This window comes from Marasmius oreades, chromosome 4 (genome assembly GCF_018924745.1).
Source record: "Marasmius oreades isolate 03SP1 chromosome 4, whole genome shotgun sequence".
Lineage (NCBI taxonomy): Eukaryota > Fungi > Basidiomycota > Agaricomycetes > Agaricales > Marasmiaceae > Marasmius > Marasmius oreades.
Genome location: NC_057326.1, coordinates 3,327 through 26,934, shown reverse-complemented (window position 1 = coordinate 26,934; position 23,608 = coordinate 3,327). Strand labels below are relative to the sequence as shown.

The following is a 23,608-nucleotide window of genomic DNA, read 5'->3' as shown; positions in this document are numbered from 1 at the left end:
GAAAGGTGGGCTAGTAGTACGTACAAGAAAGCAGGGTATACATCATTTATAGAGACCACCCGGCCCAAGCAAAGATTGCGTGCCTGTTCTTCTCCATTCCAGATCACTTCCAGATGCCAGAGGCCCAGAATCACAACAACTCATGATACTATCGACTGACACGGTAACAATAAAGTTCTAAAATCACAGAACCACGGGAGTGGAACGGTAGAAAAAGGGTGCGGCCATGTCGTCGACTTCGGAAGAATCTGGGAAGGAATATCATCAGTACGTCACGTCTGGAAACGTCCTGAAACTGAATACATAGAAGATCAATGATTTACATACGTGGCCCATCTTCACTCCTCGAGCTCTAACGTACCCTATTCACCGCATGGAGCAGTTCGTATGTTTTACACGCAGCACCATTCGACCGATACAACGGGTCTGGATAAGTTACTGAGGTTTTAGGCGTCAAGGCGGAATCCAGTCTAGGGACCGGGTTAACAGACACCTGCAGAAAAGAAATCAGAAAGAGGAGGAATAAATAAACAAAACAACCAACGCCCACGCTGAATGCAGATGATCAAAAAACCTAAATACATAGTACATTCCCAATACAGTCCTCTTTCTCGACAACGTGGATATGAATTGGAATTGAATTGACATCGACAATGATGTTCCGAGGAACAGAAAGACGGGTACCCGAATCCCTAACGCCTACCATACCTCATAACTCCGCTGTGAAATCGGAAACACAGCCATATAAATCGACCTGAATGGCTTTTCGTTCTGCCTCTTCGCAGCTTCCATTCTCAATTTCTCGAAGGTAGAGACAAGCGACACCTGATATTGATTCAAAATGTACAGGAGGACAGACGGATCATGGGAGCAAGAAAACAATGGTTGATATCATGAACGGTGATAGACGGGAGACGTGACAGATATATCGTTCAAGGACGATAACAACTGGAGTATACTTGCGTGAACTCCATGTCTCTTAGACATTGCGCGTGTCAGATTCGAAGGTCCCATCCGCCGCAATATCCCTGCCATCATGAACCATAGAACGGCGAAGCACCGGCCCAGACTCGAGATACGCCTTCCAAGCACTCTCGTCATAGCCTCCTGCATAAACAGTCTTTTCTTCGTTCTGAGTTGCAATAGCATCGCTCGTGCTTGTAGTAGGCGTACGCTGGCCTTCGGACGTTCGCTCTCCATCAACATCGTCACCGCCATGATCGCCACCAAGGTCATCTCCAAGGCCAGGTCCAACATCCCCATCAGGATCAGGATTGGCAACAGACAACCGTTTCCTTCTCCCCGCTCTAGCTCCACTTCCACTTCCACCACCTTCTCCGTTTGCGCTTCCATGTCCTTCCCGAATGCCGTCATCAACTGGATTCGAATCTTGAGAACCAAATCCAGGAGCGTACGCATCAGGTATTGGTGAGTGAGCCATTTCATAACGCATGTGATGGTTATCATCACTGTAGTGTTCGTGGTCGTGAAATTTTGAACTAACGAAAGGCTGTGACGACGAAGACTGAGCCCTGTCCGATCCATGAGCGTTTGATGAATCTAGCGTTGGCGAGCGTAGGATAGACCTGTTCCCATCCGCGGCAGCTACCATCGAACCATGCTCCATGCTAGAAGGTGGCGAATATGAATGAGAGTGACTTCCCAAATCTGTATTTGTAGTCGTTCCATGCCCTTGAAGCGAACAAATCGAAGGGCCAGGTGAGGGGTGGTCCCAATCGGAACGCGTTTGTATAGGGATATGTGTAGGGGAGGACTGTTTCGAAGGTGAAGACGGTGGATGGTAACCACCCGTATCCGCGTATTGACCGTAATTCCCTCCGTGTACAGAAGATGAAGCAAGGGGTGAGTAAGGAGGGGAAGGAGTAGGGTTGGTAGCTTCGTACTGAACTGTTCGAGTCATGTGATGGACACGGTCATCTGCATAGGAAGGAAGGGGTATATTTGGAAGAGTTGGTAGGTCGTGGGTGCTGCCTGGTATTGAAGAGTTCAACGGCCTATCAAAAGTTGAAGGAAATAACAAAACGAACCAGATATGGAATATCGCATGACAGGGTGTGGGATGCGCTGCGACTGTGCCCTCTCCACTCGGTACGGATCGAAATCTCCGTCGAATGCGCTTGATAGCCTATTAATCTTCCGACGTCTGTAGTACACGACTAACATTGCAGGGATGAGAGCGATTCCCAGAACACCTGAATTGGTTGACGGTGAGTTTCCAGGGGGAAAGGAGATGAAAGTGAAAGAGGAAGGCATGTACACTCACCTCCAACAACAGCCCCAATGATTTCTCCTATCCGAGTACTAGTACCCGACGTGCTAGCTTCTGAGCGTCCACTAGCCATCACTCCACTCATTCCCAAGCCAGTACTACTATCCCGCACGGTCTCCGTCTCTGTCGGACTCTGGGTATAGAACACGGTGATTGTCTCAAGAACGGTGGTGGGGTGTTGTTCTCCGTTCGAGCCTGGCCTATTGCTACGATGCGTTAGTCCAATGCAGGCGTTTGGCGAAGGTAACAGTCTCAACGCACACTAACGTAGTCTTGACCTCAGTCGTAACAACTGTCACACTCGACGTTGACACGTGATGGGTTAAGATAGTACTGGTATCTGTTATATCTTCCCTCGAAGGTGGTGGTTGTGTTCCCCCGGGTGTAGATTCCACCGAAGCCGACGGTGTCGAAGTCGATGATGATGTCGTAGTCAACGACATCGACGTGCCTAACAACAAAAGGAATAAAAAAGTTAGTTAATGTTATCGTTCAATATAGAAATGATTGATACATACTTCCAAAGCTCGTACTGCTCGTGCTCGTTCCTGTAGTAGTCGCCGTTGGGGGGGTTGGTGACGTTGACCTGCTTAACATCTTAGGCTCTCAGCCAACTGGACGATGAGGAAGTGTAGGACACGTTGGGAGAGGGTGAGGAAAACGCGTTGACCATTCGGAGGTGGGAACAAATGGAAAGCCTTTTTTTTCTCGGCTGACTGGCTGAAGCGAACCCATGGCGATCCGAGGTTGTAGACATCCATCCGGGCTTCGAAGAAGGAACTTGAAGAATTTTGACAGGAAATTGAGAGAAAAGAATCTAGAACTGTTGAGAATTGAGATAAAACTCGAGTGAAAATTATCTGTCGAACGAATCACAGCTGGCGCGAATTGGGTAAGTCATGACACACCGCCAAACTTTCCCAGGGTTGAGTAAAGGTGACGTCAATAATTATGACATACCCTACGACATTCGACCACGAGTTTCAGATGCGTTGATGCTTGAACTGATTAGTGCGCCTCGTTTAAGGCAGAAATGGTCTACTCTGACATGTCGGATGACAAGATAGATAGATAGATGGGAACGGATAATACATATCTCTGGCAGATGAGTGTTTCATCCTTGTACTCGTACGTCTATATGTCAAGGCCGCATGGAATAGTCATGGCCTTCGTTAAAAAAAGGCCCCCAAGGCTTGTCAAGGCGACGTTAATGTTCAAGAAAGGAAAGCTAAGTCTCTTTTTCCCGTCGATTTGAATATTGGATTTAACCCTCGAGATATGGAATCATTGATCAAACATACATGGAAGGCAAGGTATCCACACTTCGAAGCTTCATGACCATGACTATCCTTATATTCGGAGTAACGAAGAATTGAGACGGCAAGCTACGGGTGCGAATGAAGCAGTAGGTCAGAAAATAGTTGAGATGACGAAAAATAACCAGTACTTACTGACATCAACAAGCATCTGATTGAAACATAGATTTCGGTAACTATTGACATTATTGGTCGCGTTTGTACGTTTGAACAAGAAGTGGCGCCAGGCATTGAGGTGTCGGAACTCGTACTGAGGAGTCCGGGGTGGATACGGAGAGAAAAAGGCTTGTTGACGACACCATCGCGTAGTCCAGACATCAGAAATGGAGGAGCTCAGAAGGATCGTTGAATTTGGATGGGGAGGCACACTCGTAAAGGGCGAACAAGATTCAAATGAGATTGGGAGGAGATACCCTTCTTCGAGGGTAGCCTGCCGTCGTCGATGAACGGTTGAGGCTACAAGGAGAGGATAAGGAAGATATTTTCCAGAATCAGGCTGCACGTACCACCCGAGGTTTTAAAAAGGATATATAGTGGTAGCATAGCGCCTGCCATAGTGTTCAGTGACTGCCGGCTTGAAATCGGCGGTAGTTGTGGCAGCCTATGAAACACTAGCAGCAGAGCTCGATATTATACAAGCTCCTGATACCAATAAGGCAAGGGTGGAAGGTAGCGTTTGCCAGAGTAAAACGTGGCTGGATGGGTCACGTGATTTTGGTTGAAAATCGACGTTTCGCACTCGAACGACCTGCAGCGGCGAAAACGGTATGGGGTCGGGCGGTGAAAGTGTTACGGATTTCCGACAAGAATGGTGCTGTTGAAGTATAAATTGGATCGGATGCAGTGAGAAGCGATTCGTTGACAACATATTGAATGAGACGCACCATGTATCAGAGTTCCCCTTGAAAGTAAAAATCCTTGGAAAGTAGACAATCGGAGAGACCGCTCTACAAGCATGGATTCGCGTGTCCAATACAGAGGACCCCACGCTCAACAGTTGCTGCTTGGGTTGACACAACCAACAAATTCAGTTCATCCATTTTCAACGCACTTGGGGTGAAGGAGGGATTTACAAAGATCCTTCGTGCAAGTAATGCCCGGCCCAGTCATATTCCTTCGAATACACCTCGACCTTCGTTGGGCAAGCGAAGCTTAATCCTAGGTCTGGTTTTGAGTGCTTGGGAATCGGGGGCGGTCCACGTAGGAAAGCGTGGTTTCGAGTCGAATCTAATTATGGGCAAGAAATCAGTCCACTTTTCCTAGAAGAAAAAAACTCCTTATAGGCTCACCGTAATTACAACCGAGTTTCGGCGTTGATGATGGTGGTGAGGAAAGCTTCAACGCGTCACGATGGTGACAAAGTCATGCTCCTTTGCTTTAATTTCGACCGCCAACATCGCAATGGACTGTTCACTCTGGCACATCTGAACATAGTTAAAACTCTTTGCTCTGAATCCTGCATGCACTTTCCGGGATTATTTGATTTGCATTCCCTAGGCATCGTCTCCAATCTACCGCTATCTCGACCACATGGAAAAGTTAAGGACCTTCCTCGGAAGAAACACATAAATCGTGAACCGACGCCCCAATATTAACGTTACATTGTATTGCAGAGGTTACTATTTTTTCACGACGCGACACGGAGGCCGCACACACAAGGCCAGGAATGGAGAAGTGTTGCATGCCTGGCATCCGGGGTAAGTAAAAGGTTTTTCTAGCTCGTTCGGTTTGTTCCTGATTCTTTTCCGAAGAATGCTTTTCATTTTGAATTATGTATTTCTTCATCGCTCGGAGTTGCCTGAATATACGAGAAACCGGGCTTCTCAAGTTGAATGGTATTTATGAAAAGATGGCCTTCAAGGCGCGCGGTCGACTTGACGTTGGTTCCTTGACATTTTTTCTCAGTTAGATTCTGATCGTGATAGAATATTGATGTTTCAGGTTCTGTACCAGATGGAGGAGAAACCAAGGAGAAACGGCTGCACGAGAAGGGACGACGACGATATTCTATGAAGACCTGTCTTCCGAGAATGGTTGTCTGAGTAGGTGTCTCGTATTCTTTATCTTTCCTTTCGCTTATTCGTTCATATTCAACTTTGCTATGCTCGTGTTCGTCTTTAACTTCTACTCCCACTGTAGTATCCCATCTTTCAATCAAAATGCCGTAGCTTACTCACGAGGCAAAAATCTTCAACTTCACTCACGGTTTGACACGGGGTGCGGCGGGAGGAGTCTGCGAAACCGAGAACCCCGGTTTTCGACTGGAGTCTACCATTCGGCGACGGAAATGGTTCGGAGAGAGTTGGTGCCTGCGGTCGATTATGACGACTATCACCCATCCCCATCTCGTTTCCTTGCCTTCACACTGCCAAGACGACGCCGCATCAGCCTAAAACTTTGTTCGCTACCCTTGATGCAGGAAACGTATCAACGGATGAATCATGTCCCGAGATCAACTTCGTTAAATCCCTGAATGGTCTCTACCCCATACACAGACTGTGGTCTGTCGTTTCCAGCAGAACTGCAGGGGCATCGGTCGGATAGTAGGCGTTGGGTCGTAATCTGAATTCGTTGAAATTGTTTGAAGATTGACTTGGAAGAGGTTAGAGCTAGAGGAATCACAGTTACGGAAGATGTGGATCGGGTGTTATGGGAGCCATGGGTACGGTGAGAACATCGAGGGGGTGGAGACTGACATATGATAGATTTTCCTTGAGCGCGAGTGATGTTCAGTATTTCTCACCTTGCTCTAAGATTGATGCTCATTAGAGCGCTGCCTACTTCCCGCATCATAATACGACGGTTAATTAAGGATCTTCACCACTAGTACTAATGTGCATGTGGAGCCTTGTAAAGGCACTCCGTAGATGAACGTCTCTATCGTGATGATCTGTTTGTAGCTTTCGTAGTCTTCCCTGAGGGATAAATTAGACTTGGTGATGAATTACGACCTTGATGTCCGCGACTCCGGCCCTTAGGACCTTAAAGCATGATCTCAATGATAGATCATGCGAATTCGCCTTCCTCTCCCTCCTCTCCAACCCAGCAGGCTGGTATGCAAATTACCTTGAGGTCGGTTTATTATCAGTTGCACCCGGACTTACCATTTGTAGATGAACTCAACCTCTAGTTATAGGCTTTTCTTAGTTATCCTTCTCGGGCTATCCTGCGGAACGTTCGATATCGACGTACCACCTCAAGTCTCCGTTGGTGATGTCAAATCCTACGGGTGGAGATGGCATGATTCTGAACTCCGGCGTGATTTGAAAGGCATGTTTGTGGTAATGCTTGCTTTGTCTCCAGAAGGCGTCGAATGTCCTAGTCAGCCAAGTCAGGCAGGGATAGGAGAGGTGTTATCTCAAATCGTGGAGGATTTCTCTATAGCCAAGAAACCTGACAGAGATGACGATGATCGTTCTGGAAATGTGTTTCTTTCCACAGGCAAGACAGGGTGAGTGGTGAATGCAAGATTCAAAATCAATTCTGCGGTTCTGATTAGACCCTTTATTGTAGGCCTCATGCCGTCTGTGTATACGGGTGAGGCGAGGCTGCTATGGATATGGGAGGCAAAAAATTGAACCGCTACTTTAGGAACGTGTCATCGAAGGCCGTGGCTTCTGGAGAGTTCGAAATTAAGCAAGGCAACGTTAGGCAAGACGCCTTCACTCATCTACAAATGGTCATTGCTCATGGTAAAACCTAGTGGCAACCCCATCCTGTCTCTTGATTCTCTAGTGTTTTTTAATCAATCCGAGGCATTCGAGGTTTCTCCGCGTCCAGGAACTAGTAGCACAACTCCTTCTACCAGTTCGACCTCTTCTACCAGACCGATCTCTTCTACCCCCTCGATCTCTTCTACCATAGCAATCCCTTCGACCACATCAATTTCTTTTTCTTCTACCGCATCAGTCCAGGCTTCTCCACCTCAGAGTCTTTCGTCAAGCTTTGGAGGTCCAAGTGGTCACAGTCAGAACGGAAGGTGTGTGTACGATACTTTTTAGTGCGTTATACTATACTGAACATATTTCAGCATTACTCGGGACCATTCTGCGGTCCAGGTTGCTCAAATTGTTGGCGGGGTTGTGGGAGGCACAGTTCTTGTTTCTCTGGTCCTTCTTCTGTTCCTATTCCGGGCAAGGAACCGGCGCAAATCCCAACAGTTTTGTCGAAGAAGTTCACGTGTGATCACGCCCTACGATTTTGCGGCGGTCGAAACTGCAAGCGTTCAGACTGGACAACGTGAAAAAAATTCGCGAATCCCTACACGTTTGCCGCGAGCGTGGATTGCGCGTCAGCAGCCACGAGAGAAAGCCCGGCGAGTGCACCAACAACCAGATTACCACAGCATTCAAACCGCTCCCACAGAGTCGACTTCTGACGTTGAACCTCCAGTCCAACCAATTCCATCACAAGGGTTCGGGAATCCTACGACGGCAGGCCCAGCACCGAACGAAGCACCAGCCACTTCAAATGAGGAAAGGCCCAGGGAGACGAACGTTCCTACGGACTCGGAGCCTCGGTACATGGTAATGCACGCAGATAGCGGATGGAGACCTGCACATACACCAGGACCCAGCTACGTTGATGTACCCCCTAGTTACAATGACGCAACATAATAACTGCTGTAAATCTGGTTTCATTGGGGATAGAAAGGGTGGAAAGTCGGGGGATTCCCCTAGGTGCCTCTCACTGTGAGATAACGAAGTGTAAGTCCGAGTAGCTGATTCGTTAATTTTCCCATCTTTCGCATCTGTTCGCATCTGATGACGATCCGGTGCAGCAGATAGATAAAGCAATTGATGAACATACGTTATCGCACTGTACTGCCTGTTCAATACCTTGTAACCGTCACGACCTATCGATAGTTTGATCCCGGTAGATCAGCGCTCAGCGCCTGTGCTCCGCGTTTCCCGCACAGGTCCCCGTCCTCTCAACGATGTCAACGTATGCTTCTAACCATAACCATACCGTGAAAGAACGCACGAAGGCGTTGATGGAAGAGCGTGCTAATGGAAGGTACGAGGTCAGCAGATATCTATCTTTCAACCTTGAAGTGCTCGATCATACCATGCGTTTATTTCGTTCATATCGTAGGAACGGCTGAACAGAATGCTCCAATTTTCGTTTATCTGAGAAGCCACACTGAATTAGCCTAGGATAGACGCTATATACATGCCACATTACCATTGACTCCAAATAAATAAACACCCGTCTTCGACGTACCCGTTCAGGATCAATCTGTTTCCAGCCAGGGAAGGAGGCACTCCTGTGACTTTCAACTGGTGACTAATATTTGAGGAATATCCCGGGAAGTATTTACCTTCTATATACCATGTTGCCAAACCCACATAAATCCTTCTTATACCACCATTAAGCTCAAACAGCCAATTTTACCGAAAACCGAGCTGAAATCTGCTATATCCTGGGAAGGAATGCTCCAAATATCACGATTGGTAGCTGTATACTGCCCTGCATCTCAGGAAAAATTCATATCTATGTTAGAAGTCGCTACAGTGAGGTCATGTTACAGGACGCAGTCAACTTGACAACTTCGCCTCCTACTACCACAATGTTTCTCACGAAATGTGTCATCGTGGGCGCAGTTCTTGTTCTTTCAGCGTGCGCAGTAGTTCGTTAGAAAGCCATGAAAATTCGGCGCATCCTAGCTCTATATCGCCAACAGATATAGATACTTCTTCCTAAGATGTTAGACCGCCGAGATCGCCGACATTCGTTTCCCACCCATCCATTTGACCTCTAGCGTAGTGTAGCACAAATGGATCCGTTTTTTTTACTATACCAGTGGCATAAATAAATGAATACAAGTCTTTTATTCCCATCAACCTAAGCATCATCACCTACGGTGGCAACGATATGGCTATTTAAGTGTCGCCGAGCTGTATTCGGCAATTGCCGGCCGGGCAAAGCATCGGCTCAGGCGGCAGTTCAATCCGGCAGCTGCGACGGAATCCAAATTCTGCCCGGCATTTACTGACGCGTGGCCTGCGCACAGCCACCAGTCCCCTTTGCTTCCGCCCGTCATGTCAAAAGGAAGCAAAAGCGGACGCAAGTCCATCAACGTGTGTCAACCGGTATGTTTCTTTATTTTTTGTTGTTAACAATACTAACATACTATTTGACAGCGGCTTAAGTTATAAAGGCATCCGGTACGCTGCTCGTACTCGGAATCAGCCTAAACAATAATACTAACGGTTTTTTTAGGCGTTGACGATGGCGAGGAACGACGAAACTCAACATACACATCACTGGCAGAGAAGTAGCAACGAAGGGAAGCAGAAGGTTGACGAACCACCTGGAGAAAGTTGGGGGGAAGAGGCGTCGTCCTCGACGAACACTTCCCAGGTGTGTTATTCGTTCATACTGTTTGTTTGCTGACTACTGTTTTTCAGTTTCGGTACCTTCCTTACACGTCAAAAAACCCGTTCCCAAGGCTGTTCACCCAACATTGACCGCTACGGTAGTCAATGTACAAGGTCTCGGCGACTCCACGCAAGTACGCAAGCGGTGATCATAGAAGATGGTGTCACCCTCCCTCACCCTCTGATTTCGTGAACGTGCAAGATAGGCGTTCTCGTCCCGTAGGGACCTTGGAAATAACGGTCTTCCACTCGACACACACTCTACACCACCACCAAATATTCACCGCCTCCTACCCTCAAGGCCCTTATGGTTTCCCACAGAGCGCTGAACGATTCGTTCGTCAGCCTCCAATAGTACCATTTCGTATGGACTTACAACGACACCTGGCTCGTCCCGGTGTTGCTCCCGTTGGGTTTTTTGGACTGTTTGGAACGAGATATGGAAGACCCCGAAGCCCGAACCTTGACTTCATCCCTGGAGTCGGTTCCTCTGTTTTTTTGGGGTCATTCTCGTCTCGTTCGCAATGCGCTCGTCCTGGCAAACACGGCGTTGTCGAGGCAAGCGCAGGGTGCACCACACTCGGAACGCTGACAAGGTACGTTCCGTTTTCGATTTTATTCGTTTATAGCGCTGAAGTGACTTGGTATTTCCACAGAACTGTTGAGAACGAACGAAATCTGAGCAGAAACACACTGCCAAGGACAACGGTCGCTTCATGTGCCAGCATTGGATGGTTCTCTTCACGAGATCGTCGTGCTTCCTTACGCGCTTCCAACGACAAGAGGGAGGGGCGAGGGAGTACGACTACCGCCAACATCAATAGTGGTGTAGTGGGTTTCGGATATTGACGGTGATTGATCCTACGGCGGTTCAACCCCTCCAAAGGTGCGACTGCCAGGAGATTTCAGCATGTTATATTCGGATCCTCAGCACAAACCGATGGATGCAATGGATGTACGCTCGCAGTTTTGCTTCGACTGTAACGCACGAAACCCGACATGGTCTAGCGTAACATTCGGCGTCTACATCTGCCTCGACTGCTCGAGTAATCACCGCAACATGATTGGGCCAAAGGCGACTAGTGCGGCCGCTACTGCAACCAATGGCACGAAGGCTGGTGCTGCTGTTCCCGCGCCATTCCCGAGGTTTGGGTTCGGTGCTATTCCAGGAGCTGGAGTTGCCGCTGACACCGCCATGGCCGCAGCTTCGTCATCTTCGAAAGCCAGGTATGTTCTCGCGATGCTGCATGGTTCTCTTATGACTGATATCCTTTATGTTCAACAGCTCGATCCCAGACGAGTCGCCCACTACCGCACGAGACAAATTCGGAAGCCAGAAGGCAATCTCTTCTGATATGTACTTCGGTCGAGGCTCGTACGACCCTACTTATAGACGCTCCCCACTTAGCACCTAAATGGGGCCCCCACAGGGGGCCCTTTAGTTGTGGGCCGCACATGTTCCCACCCGCTGTTCCGATTTGCCCAATTTTTTTTTTCCTCAAAAGCCCTTGCATAGACCTTCATTCCGTCCCACCTCATCAACCCCTAAGGCCTAGCTGTTCCCGTGCTGTAGACAGTGTACTCCAGACCCCCTTTGAAAAACCGATGTCTGCCACACATGTTCAGGTCCTTCGCTTCTTTCCTCTCGACTCTGGTGAGAAAAACGTTCCTAGAGGTTTGGTAGACATTTCGTTACACTTGAGCTAAGCACCCAGAGCTTTTTCTCACGTTCCATGCTGACCATACATTACGCGTACCGGATCTCGAGGGACAGGGTGCCTTTGGACCCCACATGCAGACAACGAACCGTCCGTTTTTTGTGATTAATAGCTCGTTTCAAAGCTATAGACTGGGACAACATTCCATTACACTTAACCGAAGCAAGGGACCCTATATTACATGAGATATAACCCGAAAAGTCCCCGCAACTGGAAAAAACCGCCATCTGCACTCTATGTGACCATCCACAATTTAGTCCCTCTTTCTCTTGGTCAGAAAAATGTTGCTTTTGGTTATCAAAACACTGCGCTTACCATTCGCCGGCTGTCCGGACTCTTCCCGCACGACCTAGAGACACCGGACAGAAGCTACCTTACAGTGATCATAGCCTGGACACAAAAGTCCTCCATATGTTTACATCAACTGGTCCGTTTCTCGAGCTGAGTAGCTCATTTCAAAGCTATTCACAAGGGCTACATTCCGTTCCACCTATCCGAAGCCTTTAGACCGTTATTCCGTCAGCCGTAGATGACGCAATACCGGAAAATCGAAAAAACCGGTATTTTGCTGCTGCTTGTCTATCCACTGGCCTTGCTCTCCTGTTCTTGGTGACAGAAATGTTCGTTTCGTTCATACACACATTACGGCGCATCATTGAAGCACCACTGCACCTCTGCTTGAGGTTCCAGAGCCGGTCAACACCAGATTCCCACGATATTGAGGTGAGGATCTTGCCCGGTCTATTATACGACCTTAGACCTCAATTCTTTTTGTATTCGAGTTCATTTGGAGTTACCGTTTAGGGCAGACTTAGGGTTATTAGGACTACCTAGGGGACGACTAGGGGCGGAAACCTTAGGGCATGGGCAGGGGACAGCTAGGGACAGAGAAGGACAGATGCAGGGGACGACTAGGGACAGAGAAGATGCAGGGGACTACTAGGGACAGACTAGGGACAGAGAATGAGAGAGGCAGGGCACTGTCAGGGACACAGAAGGAGAAAGGCAGGCACATGCTAAGGATAGAGAAGGAGAGAAGCACAGAGGAACAGAGAACAGGACAGTGAGAGAGACTTGCTTGAGAAAAGAAGAAGACAGAGAAAGTGACAGGCAAGGGACAGAGATAGAAGGAGCTTTACAAAGACTATGGACGAATGCACACGTCGGAGAATATTGAGTAAAAGAGCATTCGTCGTAGACAAAGATACATGTCAGAGATATGTCAAGAAAAAGAGCGTTCGGCTATGTCAAATGTACTGTCAGAGACTTGATGTTGAGAAAAAGAGTGTTCGTCTACGACGAATGTAAACATCAGAGATTTATCGAGAAAAAAAGAGTGTTCGTGTACAACAAATGTACAAGTCAGAGACTTATATCGAGAGAAGAGCATTCGTCGTAGACGAATATACACGTCAGTGATATATCGAGAAAAAGGGCGTTCGTCTATGACAAATGTCCACGTCAGAGGATCTATATCTAGAGAAGAGCGTTCGTCATAGACGAATATACACGTCGGGGTTATGTAAAGTAAAAAGGTGTTCGTCATAGACGAATGTACACGGTCGGAGATAAGTCAAGTAAAAGGGCATTCGTCGTAGACGAACGTACGCATCAGATAATCGAGATTTACCAAGAAAAAGAGCATTCCGCCACTACAAATGTACAGTCAGAGACTTTATATTGAGAAAAAAAGCGTTCGTCTACGACTAATGTACACATCAGAGATTTATTGAGAAAAAAAGAGTGTTCGTGTATGACAAATGTACAAGTCAGAGACTTATATCGAGAGAAGAGTGTTCGTCGTAGACGAACATACATGATACACGTCAGTGATATATTGAGAAAAAGGGTGTTCGTCTACGACGAACGTACGCATCAGAGAATCAAGATTTATCGAGAAAAAGAGCATTCAGCTATGACAAATGTACAGTCAGGACTCAGAGACTTTACGTTGAAGTTTAAACTGACTCCGCTGTATACTACTCTGTTGGTGTGCCCCGCTCCCCTTTTGATCTTTTCAGTGGAAAAACGTCATATAACAAATCCAGTCTATGCGGGTTCCTGTGTTTCTTGACGTATTTGACTCTTGTCCTCATCCTTATACATTCGTCCTAGACGAGATGAGTGAAAATTCACGCCTGGAGGGACCTTCACTCACAGAACAAAACCGCCAACAAGATAAGCAAATAGAAAGTCAGATTCAGCCGTCAAGCAGTCGCACCCTTGAAGAGGCTGAACCGCCTTAGGGTAGAATACTGTCAATTGCTGTCAAAAATTCGAGCAGCTCACGAGAACGCCGTCGAATACTCGACCGGCGTTTGATATCGAGACAAAGTCGCGTATCGTAGAGTAGGGGTGGGTGCAGGTTGGCTGAATGAGCGCCTTAATCACCAAGGTCCCAACGCGACAAAGATAACTGCGTGTCCATGAGATTAGTGGGTTGGGGATTTGGGAAAAGATATTTGACTACCTATGCTGAGCAAGGGCCAGCAAGCAGTGTGTCTTCGTCGAGGACGAAGAGTGACATTGAGGTTTGGAGAGAGAGTTGAGTTACCCGGATTTAGTAACCCGAGTTGCCGCGGCATTCTTGCATAACCACAGGCTGTTGATGGGTTTTAGCATGACTCTTCGTCCTCGACGAATAACGGACGAACGCATATTCCTCTCCCTTTCGACAACCCTGAAACCAGCCTATGATGAATGGGAAAGGAAGAAATGAAAAAAAAAGGAAAACAAACGTTAGGGCTATGTCCTGTGGTTGTGGTTGTGGTTGAATATTCGGTTAGACTCCAAGCAACAAGCGTCAAGGGATATGGTGAATAAAACATACGTGCAATTGCCGGGCGTAACCGAAGGTTTGACCTTCCTGGGGAGACTGTCGACGCAAGGTTGAACAGCAAGAGAACACCGTCGAGCAACCGACCGGCGTATGATATTGACTCAAAGTCGTATATTGTAGAGAGAATCCCGGAGAGAGAGTTGGAAGTGGATTTGGTCGAGACCGTAATCCCCAAGATCCCAACAGGACGAAGACAACTGGGTGTCCACGGGATTAGAGGGGATGGGGAATAAATGAATAAACGACCTTATCTTCTATGGTCGCGGGGTTTTGTTGTTTTGTTTTGTTGTTTTGTTGTTGAAAGAAGTTTGAAGGTTAGGAACGGGCCATCTGTAGCGAGTAGTGAGTAAACAAGGAGTAAGAACAAAAACTTACATGCTTAGGGTTGTTATTCGTCGCGGACGAAGTATATTTCCGCCAATGCCCAACCAAATACCTCCTTCCGAAACACTGGCACCCCCAGCTTCTGCCAAGCTTCTCCAGGTCCTAAGTTTTCTGGGATTGAATGTTAGCGAGCGGAGTTTCCCATGATTAATTACGACTTACCTGGTCAGATACATTGACGCCTCCAGAACGGAACTGGGTGTTCGTCGAGGACGAACATGAGAACGTTGGAGAGAGAGCGTCATTGTTCCGAGCGCGGCATTTGGTGTATAGCCACCGGCATTTGACGGCCCCAGCTCAACACGCAACTTCAACGTTTAACGTCAACATTGCGCGGCGTCGACATTGTCTGCTCCCTCAACATTGTAAGTGCCGTTCTGAAAAATTAATTACAAACTAATTCTTGACCATTATAGTACTTCTTAACACAAATTCTATACCTCCTGGAAACCTGCCAGACGGCCAAGTGCCGCTAGTACGCGACGAGAATTCGTTTCTGTCGCTTCTGGGCAATAGACGTCTGTCTTTGTTCATTGGACCTTTCCTTCTGGACCAGACTCTTACTTCGCCTCTCTTTATCTTTGTACACCCGGCATTTCTAGGTACGTTTATGTTTATCGTTAACTGTGTTGCTGTCTCAGTATAAACATAAAGTTAGAGAAGATGTCACAGTCGATTCCGCCCTATGCATTCAATCGCTCTCTTCAAACGGAAGATTTTTTGGAAGACCAGACACTTCTCACCCGTTTCTCTAACCCCAATAAATGTACGTTCCGAATCCTGCAAAATAGCCTTCTTTAACGCCATATTTTATTGTAGCGATTCGGTCGTTCGAAGGACGTGTGGGGAACGCGTACCCAGGTGATGTGATCGTCACAACGCCAAACATGGACTACCTTTATGCTCCTCCGATAAACGAGCGTAGAGTTCGTCTGCGCAAAGATCTACATTTCGGCGAAGACGATCCCCTCCTCTTCCCTCAGCCTTTCAACCGCAACATCGCACATCTCTCTGTCATTCAGCTTCCATCAACTGATAAGCAGAACCCCCATTACGCGGCCTGGGCCAGACCCCAAATCACAGACTTCGAAGAGAGAGCAACACTGGACATTTGTACAGGAATGGGGAGATTGTATAGAGGATTTTATTGGGCTTTCGATACCATGGCTTCAAGGGTTCTTGAGCGGGCGGAGAGTAAGAAAGAGGACCGTTATGTTACCTCCCAGTCTACTCATCTTCGCCAGTTGATGGAGAGGCTAGAGAGCCAATGGGCAACAAGAATGGTAACGTTTCAACGATTCGCATTGGCACAACGTCACTACCTCGAACTTCTGGCAAGGCTGGATTGGATCGACAAGTTCAGGGAGAGATATATGGATGGGAATGTATCCGGTGGTGGGGTATCTGGTGGTGTCCCTGTAGATGGCAGAGTAGTGGGAGCATTCGCCGACGATCAAGATGTTGTAGATCGTCTTTTTCACGCAGGGATTCCCGTGTGGTACACCAGGCCAATCAGTCAGGCGTTGGACGTTCGTATCGACAAAGTTGGGGACTTCATCGATAAAAACCCGTGGCTTAGTATTGAACTCCATTGCGGATATACTATTAACCTTGGAGAGGCTGCTCCTCCACACAGGGTCATCTACACGGGACTTGCCAACAAGCCAGAACGTTATCTCGCCATGGCGCAATATGTTCAATCTCTTCTACAATACCCGTCTTTATTTGGTTCATCGGAGCCTCGTAGTTCCACCTCACTCGTACGAACTTCGCTTTCCTCCTCATCTTCCGTGGTGGGCAGTTCCTCCCGTTCTACTCCATGTACGTATTTTTACACTTTAGATTCTTTTGCGTACGTTAACATTTTGTCAAGATCAAGGAAGGAAGGGTAATCCAAAACAGTCAGACCGCCATGGAATCAACACGTTTCTAGATCCAGATTCGCGTTTGATGCCATCTGGTATCACTGCATGGCAAGATGCTCTAGCTGCCCTCTCAAGTTACAACAACGCTCAGCCACCGCCGAACGGTATCGACAATGGTTTTGCAGTTCCACCCCCAAGGCTGTTCATCAACGCCAAGGATGATTCCACAAAAGCTAGGCTGATTTCGAACTGGCTCAAATTGCGGGACCTTTTCCTTTTTCGGCTCTCCGTTGACCCAAGTACCTTGACTGCTAAGCAGTGGAGAAGTCTACTAGAGCTTAGATTCGACAATCACCCCTCCCAGTCATCACAGTCCTCTGATGGTCTCTCACGTTCGAAAAAATTCCTCAACGAGATGAACAATCGCTTGAAAAAGTTTGTCGATGAAAGCCAGATATCATTGAATCTCGAGAACTTGGACTCCGCGAAAGCGGTTTGGAGAGACAGGCAGATTAGCGGCGACAGGCTTCCATCTGACAGCACCGTTCGTGAAGTGATGTGGGAGCTCTTTGAGCTCAACTTCCGAAGAGAGCTTTTGGTTCTAGACACTCGACTGGATATGAGCAGTATGCCTGCGCTTGAAAGAAAGCTGCTGCTTGATAAGTGTTACACGGGTTCAGCTGACAATGTTATTTTTCCAAAGAATGAAACTCGTGGACTTGGATCGCCGTCCATTAGGAATCGGATACCATTTCTTGAAGGACTTCATAACGTGATGTCAACGTGGAGGATCCAGAAACCCATTGCGTTGTTGGATGCCTTTCCTAGGAATACAGAAGCGCACAATTACTTGGAGACCGTGAGGGTTGTAGAGCGTGCAATCGCTTCCTCCTATACTATAGCATTTTTGGACATTTTTTGCCGTGCAGCTTCTGTTCCTCATCAGCTTTCATAGCTAGTAAGAATTTGTTTCACACCTTGTACAGTTCTACTTATGAAATGATTTTGATTATCTTCTTGACTACTTCTTGACCATTCGTCTCAGACGAAACGAAAGACGTGATGTCAAGCGCTCGGAACTCGGGTGAGCAGCGCTTTCAACATGTCCACGCTTTGACTCAGAGGAAGTGATTGCAATGTATGTGCATGGAAATATAGTCAAGAGGGAACGGCGATGAGATACTTAATAAACTTTTTTGAAAACTACGTGAATCAAAAATAAAGCTATTTCCTTCTGTAATCGTTCAGTCCCTTACTAGTCCCTATATCCTCGTCATCCAAATCCAAGTCAACGTCTTCTTCTAAGACCTTGGAAGACTTTCTGTAGCTCGGAATGTTATAAGGCAAACCGCGACGTTTCTGTAAATCCTGGGGTCTATGAGACAATGCGTTCTGTCTAGCGCCTTTAAACAAGTCAAGTCCAAATTTCGTGAAAATTTATAACTTCTACTAACCAGATGCCCCAAGGACGTGCGCTCTGGTTGGGCCTGAAGCGCCAACTCGCATAGATTCAGAAACCCTCCTCGCATCCATCATTGGGTTTCTTACCAGTAATGGACGGGATGCTATATAAACATCAGCAGGGTTAGCGGGTTACAGAAACCGTAGACCACGAACTTGCATCAGCCTTCCCACAGGATTCGCTGTGTGTCATTTGACTGTAGGAACTACCGGCAATGTTAAGATCACTCTTGGCTGAAGATTTTGAGTTAGAACCTGCAAAGATTCTCAGATTGATAATGTTTAAGCAAAAAGGGGAAGGGTTACCAGTAATAGAACCGGGCGTTGCGATGGTAAGGCGTTTGGATTCTCGTAGAGCAGAATTGGGAGATACTGTATCATTCTGCTTTCTTTTCTTCTTGGACGTACGTTCATGCTGAGTTGACCGCTCCGTGCTTGTAGAAGGTGAGGTTGTTTTTGTAATCATGGCTAAGTTGGAAGGCCCAGGTTGAGCTTCCATCGGTTCTTCAGCGCTGGCAAGGAGTTTCCTTTCTGAACGTTATATTTAGTCTAGGTTAGGTTAAACCATTAAGAAGTCAACGCGTACGGAACTCTTTTAACCTCTTCTGAGTGGTCGATAATTGGCGAGTGGTAGCTGCCCTTGAATTTCCCATTTGCGCTGAAAAGCTATCAGAACAGTCATTGCCAGTACAGTGAAAACTTACGTAACTTCGTACGCTGAGCAGGTTCAGCAGGTTGTTCAGAGACAGGAGACTCAGGAGCTGGTGAGCTGGAATAGGGTACCAGGTTCTCATAGAGAGGACCATCTACTGTTTCTGTATTAGGAGGGTAGATAATAGCTTTGTGCCGAGGGGGGGAAGCTGAGGAACCAAAAAGATCGTCATCTGAGTAGACAGAAGGTTAAAGTGCGTTAGGTGGGTCAAACAATACGTATAGGAGCGAACTGGATTTCACCTTCATCCACTCTTGAGCTTCCCATAGCTTGAACAAGGCCTGCAGGTTCTGAAAAAATAGAAATCACTATAAGTACGCTTTGCCATTAGTGGAAGGGCCCATACCTTCGTCACCATCTTGAGTAATACCGTGACCGCCTTCAGAAGAGGCATAGTCTTGATCCGATATGGCTCCAAACAAATCCATATCTCCATCAGATGACAATCCGGACTTATCTCCCTGTTCACCTCTCATGGACCATTCGCCGTCCATCTCCATATCCATCTCAACACCTGTGGTAGTGGTAGAGGTGGTAGCGGTGGTAGCGGTGGTGGTAGCGTTGGTAGCGGCTGTTGCGGCTGCTGTGGCTATCGCGGTGGAAGTGCCCTTGGAGATGGCTTTGTCTGTGTGGTTGGCAGAGGAAGCGTCTGTAGTTGGAGCGCTGGTGGTGGCTCTGGTGGTGGCCGCTTTGGAGCGACTGGTCATTGTAGCATCTGCTCCATCCGCAGGTCCAGAACGCCCTATAGGTTATAATTACAATGATGTTCACGTTCGATTAGAACAGATGTCGCACCTTCTTCAGCTTTCTTAGAGACTGATACTCCTTCCTTATCCTTTTTGAGCCTTCGGGATGTCCTGCGTTTAGACTTGAATTCCAACCCGTCTTCAACGTCAGGTTGATCCAGAGGCTCTGCGTCATGGACGGTCCGGCTGCTGAGTAGACTTTGCAAGTCTGCAAAGTAATGGGTGAACAATAAGCTAGTTTTCAAGTAGCATGGAGATCCGACCTTTTCCCATATCCTTATTAACAAACGCCTCGAACATGTCTCTCTTTTGGCTTGCCATATTATTCATCAAAATGTCTGTTGTGTCATTCGCCAACAGGTGAATAACTATCACTACCTTTCTTTGAGGTTGACGGTGAGCACGTCCACGAATCTGACGTTCATCTTGGGAGCTCCATGTTTGGTCCTAAGCTTTAGTGTCAATAGGGCTTGAGTATAGAAATAGATGCGTAATTTACTTACGAAGAAAATAACAATGTCTGCTGCAGACAAGTTGAGACCAGTTCCGCCGACTGAGGAGAATATAAAGACGCGAGGACCATTTGGATCATTAAATTTGTCAACGATAGCCGCTCGTTTGTCCAAAGGGGTCTGTCCATCTATGTGAAGGCAGTCGATGCCATAGAGATTCAACACCTGCCGTGAGTAAGCGATCAGATAACAGAAGGGATGAGAAGGAGAGAGAACGCTTTACGTTGAGAAGGATTGGTGTCATAGATGGGAATGCCGCATATATGACTATCTTGCGATTTCTTGGAGAACTTTGAGATAGCGGAACAGAAGGAGGTGGAGGGAATATGGGTGCACCATCAACGAACTGGACGTCCGCAATATTGTCGTGCGAGAGATAGTGGCGTACAACTTTAGCCAAGCAATCCATCTTAGTCGACTTCTTCTCTTCCCATTCCTCAAGCGTTTTGAAAGTTGGATTGGGAGCGTCCGGATTCTCCTTTGCATAGCCAACGTCTTTCCGATAGTCGATGTAGAAGTTCTGTATCCACAAGATTTAAAAGACGCCTAATGAAGAGAAATATATATGAAAATGAAAAACTCACAGTGGTAACGAATCCGCTCTCATTTTCAGTATTCGCACTGAGAACACCGTAAGTACATACTTGATTATGAATAAGTGGGCAACTCACTTCATCTTTGATGCTTCTGCCCGTTCTTCAATTATCTTTAGCTCGCGCGCGGTTAAGTTGAGAACGCCAATTATATCTCTGTGCGGCGGGAGGTTAAGGAGGCTGTTCCCTGCCCAATTGCGGGTGTCCGTCGTTCTCCGGAGAATATTAGGTTTCACCTGCGTCTGCATTCTTCGCACAACTTCGACTTGTACTTTTGGCAAGGCTAGCAAGCCTGACAGCACCTCTTCCTCCGTCGCCTTCGAATCCTGCTTCTTCGCCCTACTCAAGTCGCTTGCGTCTTGTCTTCCTTGATCAAGTGAATCCTCGGTAAAGAAGTGCGGCACTCCAACCAGTCTTGCCAAAGACACGATGTCCTGCGTAACCGTATGTTATAAGAGCGTAACCTCAGAGAGAAATAACCCCTCACTTTGTGAGAAGTGTGGAGAGGTGTTCCCGTCAAAATCAACTTCAAAGAAGCCTGCTGAGTCAGTCTAAGGGCAGCTAGGTGTTTCACTCCTTCCTTCCTAAATTCGTGAGCCTCGTCAATGGCAACTGATAGGAACCTAGTCCCAAATATTGTATCCGGGACCTGAGCCCCGCGGCGCAGCTCTGGCATATCCCAGGGATGCTTGCGTTTCTTAGGTAGAGGGCCATATACCTTTTGGAAGTCGTGCCTAATTGACTAAGGGAAACACCAGCGATCAGATATTGAATCGTTGAAACAAAACATAAGCTCACAGTATGGGTAGTGAGCACAATGATGTTTTGACGCGGCTGCTTCGAAGCCTGAAATGGACCAGATGGACCCCAGAAACTACTATTGCCAGACTTTCCGCAGTCGTAGATAAGGATGTCAACGCTGTTGGGCTTGAAAAGTGTCCGGATCTCTTGCACCCATTGTGCTCTGAGAGTACCAGGCACCACTATCAAGTGAGGAAGAGCCTCAAAGTCCTCTCGTGATTGGAGATACTTATAAGTTTCTAGACAGAACTAGTAAGCGAAAGCCGGATGCTGAAAGGGATGAAATGCTTTACTGAGGATAGGCGGCGGTGGAGAACCCTTCTCCCGCAAGAATATCGCCTGATTGAGGAATGCAATTGTGGCTAAGCACTGGGTTGTTTTTCCTAGTCCTACTTCGTCGGCGATAAGCATACCATTGGTAGTGTGTTTCTTTCTGTCAGCGGTGAAGGTGTTGCGGATGATAGAGGAAATCCCGGCAAGCTGGTGCCAGTGCAAGGAAAGGGGTTGAAAGGAATTTCTGAGCGGTTGGCTTGGATTAACGGCGAAGTCGGACGGACTGTCCCATGGGGTTATACCTCCATCATGGCGGAGGGTGTTAAAAAGGTATGGAAGACCTTTTCGAAAGCCCAAGAGTTCAGACAGCTCGTCTGGAGTAAGCAGAGCTTCTACTTCCATCCCCAAAGCTCCGTTATCCACGTCCCTCATGTTGATACTTAGCTCAGAAGGTTCTGGTGGGGTAACCTCGTCTCTGACGCCCGACGAGTCAAAATAGTCATTCCAGAGGTTTGTTAGTTCCGAGATATCTTCCTCCGATGCCATCCTGTGTATAGAACTGAGTTGCTCTTTCGATACCCCTGTAGACTTTATCAGCGCAGAACTAGGAAAGAGAATGAAAGGCGTACTTTGGCTAGGACCCTTGATCCTCCTTGTACCCTTCTCCTTTGGAACCTTTGCACCCAGGGCGGCTAAGAGATCCTTGAGATCGCTGACCATGCTATCAGCTTTCTCTTGGTTTTCCGTCACCGAATAAATTTCAACAAGGTCCTTCCATTTGGCAACAGCACGCAACGTTTTGACAACGGCGGCCTTGGTTGGCTGAGGCTCTGCCTTGATCTCTGAATGGATTGATTGAGCGACCAGGACTTGACAGAGATGATGATTGACTAACCGTTAAATGCCAGAGTAGCTGCCTCTTCCATCTGGCTTATTCTGTTGAGATCCCATTTCACCTTTCCCCTGATGCGGACCCATGATCGCAAACCAATAGCGGAGGCCAAGAAATTCCATTTGGCCGGAAGAACATTAGTACCGTCTGGAAAGGCATCCGGACCAAACAAGTCCCAAGCAATGGAATCGAGCGCGCGGCCGAGGTAGAGGTTAGAATTCGGCCACGTCAGGCTGTTCTCCCTGGTCATGATATGCAGCGGGTGGACGTCAGCTTCTTTGAGACAGCTGACCACCTTGTTGTGGATGTCCCATCGCTCATAGTTGGAAGAGACCCACTGATGTAAAAAGTTTCTCCCGGGATTCTGGGAAGATTTAACGAATTTGTCTCTCTCAACATCTGAAGAAATGTCTGCACATTCCTTGAGGAAGGACTGGACATCGGTTGCGTTTTTCCGTGACCATCGATGAGGAAGGAGTGAGTCATCAGAAGGGAAGAGGCCGTGGTGAACATTGGTGATAGATTTCCACGTATCCCAATTCCAGGGAGCACCCCCATTTGAGTAGGCCTGAACCAAAGCGGACAGGACAGTTTGTGTAGGCATGAAGAATGCGGAGACGATGAGGAAGCGGATGACTTGGAGAATGGGTAAGAGTAAGAACGTCGTTTGTTAAGATAGAAGGCTGCTGCAGGGGATGAGGGGGAGAATGGGTTCTTAGAGAAGGATGCAAGACCATACATATACTTTGAAGGGAAAGAGATGTCGGACACAAAATCGGAAAGCTGACTTGGCTTAAGCGTCATTTTTTTTTTGTTTTTTTCTTGA

The 23,608-nt window shown here is 47.5% G+C and overlaps 8 protein-coding genes across 8 annotated transcripts; 5 read left to right on the top strand and 3 right to left on the bottom strand.

The window, feature by feature from the left end:
- Positions 1-58: 58 nt before the first annotated feature.
- Positions 59-3,160, bottom strand: E1B28_006863 (uncharacterized protein). Its single transcript, XM_043151564.1, has 6 exons — positions 2,809-3,160; positions 2,552-2,741; positions 2,285-2,496; positions 2,049-2,213; positions 551-1,992; positions 59-493 (listed from the first exon to the last, which is right to left on the bottom strand). The coding sequence occupies exons 1-5, from the start codon at positions 2,885-2,887 to the stop codon at positions 980-982; spliced, it is 1,659 nt and encodes a 552-aa protein (XP_043009644.1). The 5' UTR covers positions 2,888-3,160; the 3' UTR covers positions 59-493; positions 551-979.
- Positions 3,161-3,640: 480 nt separating this feature from the next.
- Positions 3,641-4,161, bottom strand: E1B28_006862 (uncharacterized protein; the record flags this gene model as incomplete). Its single annotated transcript, XM_043151563.1, has 3 exons — positions 3,641-3,675; positions 3,742-4,062; positions 4,113-4,161. The coding sequence occupies 3 exons, from the start codon at positions 4,159-4,161 to the stop codon at positions 3,641-3,643; spliced, it is 405 nt and encodes a 134-aa protein (XP_043009643.1).
- A 2,434-nt stretch (positions 4,162-6,595) lies between these two features.
- E1B28_006861 (uncharacterized protein) lies at positions 6,596-8,222 on the top strand (the record flags this gene model as incomplete). Its single annotated transcript, XM_043151562.1, has 6 exons — positions 6,596-6,678; positions 6,737-7,057; positions 7,120-7,143; positions 7,198-7,298; positions 7,342-7,585; positions 7,637-8,222. 6 exons carry the CDS (start codon positions 6,596-6,598, stop codon positions 8,220-8,222), a joined length of 1,359 nt encoding a protein of 452 aa, XP_043009642.1.
- Positions 8,223-9,647: 1,425 nt separating this feature from the next.
- E1B28_006860 (uncharacterized protein) lies at positions 9,648-10,002 on the top strand (the record flags this gene model as incomplete). Its single annotated transcript, XM_043151561.1, has 2 exons — positions 9,648-9,698; positions 9,829-10,002. The coding sequence occupies 2 exons, from the start codon at positions 9,648-9,650 to the stop codon at positions 10,000-10,002; spliced, it is 225 nt and encodes a 74-aa protein (XP_043009641.1).
- A 350-nt stretch (positions 10,003-10,352) lies between these two features.
- Positions 10,353-10,835, top strand: E1B28_006859 (uncharacterized protein; the record flags this gene model as incomplete). The annotated part of the gene is made up of 2 exons (XM_043151560.1): positions 10,353-10,582; positions 10,643-10,835. 2 exons carry the CDS (start codon positions 10,353-10,355, stop codon positions 10,833-10,835), a joined length of 423 nt encoding a protein of 140 aa, XP_043009640.1.
- A 61-nt stretch (positions 10,836-10,896) lies between these two features.
- E1B28_006858 (uncharacterized protein) lies at positions 10,897-11,401 on the top strand (the record flags this gene model as incomplete). The annotated part of the gene is made up of 2 exons (XM_043151559.1): positions 10,897-11,213; positions 11,272-11,401. 2 exons carry the CDS (start codon positions 10,897-10,899, stop codon positions 11,399-11,401), a joined length of 447 nt encoding a protein of 148 aa, XP_043009639.1.
- Positions 11,402-15,590: 4,189 nt separating this feature from the next.
- On the top strand, positions 15,591-17,747 carry E1B28_006857 (uncharacterized protein; the record flags this gene model as incomplete). The annotated part of the gene is made up of 3 exons (XM_043151558.1): positions 15,591-15,693; positions 15,747-16,748; positions 16,801-17,747. The coding sequence occupies 3 exons, from the start codon at positions 15,591-15,593 to the stop codon at positions 17,745-17,747; spliced, it is 2,052 nt and encodes a 683-aa protein (XP_043009638.1).
- A 269-nt stretch (positions 17,748-18,016) lies between these two features.
- On the bottom strand, positions 18,017-23,386 carry E1B28_006856 (uncharacterized protein; the record flags this gene model as incomplete). Its single annotated transcript, XM_043151557.1, has 19 exons — positions 18,017-18,195; positions 18,247-18,357; positions 18,410-18,508; positions 18,560-18,784; positions 18,840-18,911; positions 18,958-19,137; positions 19,208-19,255; positions 19,312-19,707; positions 19,761-19,919; positions 19,975-20,158; positions 20,215-20,388; positions 20,447-20,743; positions 20,808-20,844; positions 20,895-21,250; positions 21,304-21,558; positions 21,615-21,856; positions 21,911-22,471; positions 22,520-22,732; positions 22,786-23,386. The coding sequence occupies 19 exons, from the start codon at positions 23,384-23,386 to the stop codon at positions 18,017-18,019; spliced, it is 4,389 nt and encodes a 1,462-aa protein (XP_043009637.1).
- Between the last annotated feature and the right edge of the window lie 222 nt (positions 23,387-23,608).